The sequence below is a fragment of the Vigna radiata genome, chromosome 7 (genome assembly GCF_000741045.1).
Source record: "Vigna radiata var. radiata cultivar VC1973A chromosome 7, Vradiata_ver6, whole genome shotgun sequence".
NCBI classification, from domain to species: Eukaryota; Viridiplantae; Streptophyta; class Magnoliopsida; order Fabales; family Fabaceae; genus Vigna; species Vigna radiata.
In genome coordinates this window covers 8,356,590-8,358,293 of record NC_028357.1, presented here as the reverse complement: position 1 = coordinate 8,358,293, position 1,704 = coordinate 8,356,590, and the positions used below count along the sequence as shown (strand labels likewise).

The window sequence follows — 1,704 nt, the reverse complement described above, 5'->3', positions numbered from 1 at the left end:
TCGGAGAGCTTCGATGCGCCTGCTGTCCCCAATTTCGAATACAAGTGATAAAATTGGTTTTGGTTTGTAAGGGTTAAGAATTACAATCATTGTTTTATTTTTCTTTTACGGTTACAGATTTTAATCTTTCTTGTCTCTTCTATAAACAATCATGTATAGTTTCCCTGACTTTCCTATTATGGAATATCATATTTGAAAATAAATTACAGATGGTGTTAAATGCTTTTGATTCCAAATTCTTTATGATCTTTCAAAATCTAAATGATGAGGAGTTAGAACTCGAGTTACCATTACGAAGAACATCATTTTGCAAAGGGAAAAAGTTGTATGATTTTATTTGAGGAGTAAAATAGTAAACTTTTCTACAAAAAGAATGTCCTTGTACAAATTGGTAACGCTTGAATTGGATGAGTTTAACGCTGAAGAAACAAAAGACGAAGATAATTTTCAGACAAAATCTTTCTTTAAGAATTTAGATAGCTTGTATGCCAATTCTTGGAGATACATAATTTGTGTGGGATATGTGCTCGGAATTTAATAATAGATTTCGGATTGTGTAGCTCAGCTATTCAGCAGCTCCCTCATGATTTTGGTTTAAGAAGTGATTTGGCCATGTCTATGACATAAGACGTTATCTGCATTTCTCATAACATTAACTTCCCTAGTTCCCTTTAACTCATATGTAAAATCTGTGTTAAATTGTAAAAAACAAATAAATAAATCAGAATTCGAAGACTATTTCCATACTACCATTGAAATTTTCATAATACCATTCGATTCGATAATATTCTCAGATAAATCTTCTATAGTTTGCAACAGTTGCAAACTTAGACAAGAGGGAAAGAAATTATTTTAAGAATACAAAGAAACCTCATTCATGCAGAATGCCCAATATGTCCTCGTCCCTAAACAAATGGAACCTGCATAAAGAAAAGTGCGATATGTAAAATTTCAACAGAAAGAGCTTCAAAATCAACCAGAGGAAGAAAACAGAACCAAAACGACACATACTCTTTGTCGTCGAGCTTGATTTGCGTGCCACCATACTCAGGCAAGAGAACACGATCACCTTCCTTGACGGACACCGGGATGAAGTTCCCTGCCTTGTCTCGTGATCCGGGACCAACCGCTATCACCTTACCGGAATTAAGCTGTTTCGAAACCACGCAATGCAAAGCTTGGTTCAACCGTTGAGAGATAAACAAAAAGAATCAGACAAAAGCAAAACGGTGAGAGGATAAACCTGGGAGGACTTCTCAGGGAGAAGAATGCCAGCGCTGGTCTTGGAAGGGGGAACAATTTTCTCTACGAGAATGCGATTGAAGGTGGGAATCAAACGCTTTGCCATCTCCTCCTATTTTCTGCAATTAACAGTGTAGATGATTTTAGGGTTTAGAGAGATCTCACTATTCTTAAAACGTGGAACCAAGGGTTTCGCGATGAGTATGGAAGGTTCTAGGGACTAGATTTTGGATTAGGGTTTTTACTCGTTAGGGTTTTGGAAACCATTATATACAAAGGGCTTACAATTAATAAATAAAGAGAATGCCTTACTCAGCCCAAACTATGGTATTATAGGACTTTCTTCATGTAACCCACGTTTTTCTTTCTCTAACCCCGAATATTACTATAATCCCATTATAACCCTATAAATATATATTTAAATTATTAAATTAATTAGGTAACATCGTATTTATTATTGTC

General features: G+C 35.4%; 1 protein-coding gene across 1 annotated transcript; it reads right to left on the bottom strand.

Moving 5' to 3' along the window:
* Positions 1-719: 719 nt before the first annotated feature.
* Positions 720-1,490, bottom strand: LOC106767684 (10 kDa chaperonin, mitochondrial). Its single transcript, XM_014652624.2, has 3 exons — positions 1,244-1,490; positions 1,012-1,151; positions 720-920 (listed from the first exon to the last, which is right to left on the bottom strand). Exons 1-3 carry the CDS (start codon positions 1,346-1,348, stop codon positions 872-874), a joined length of 294 nt encoding a protein of 97 aa, XP_014508110.1. The 5' UTR covers positions 1,349-1,490; the 3' UTR covers positions 720-871.
* Between the last annotated feature and the right edge of the window lie 214 nt (positions 1,491-1,704).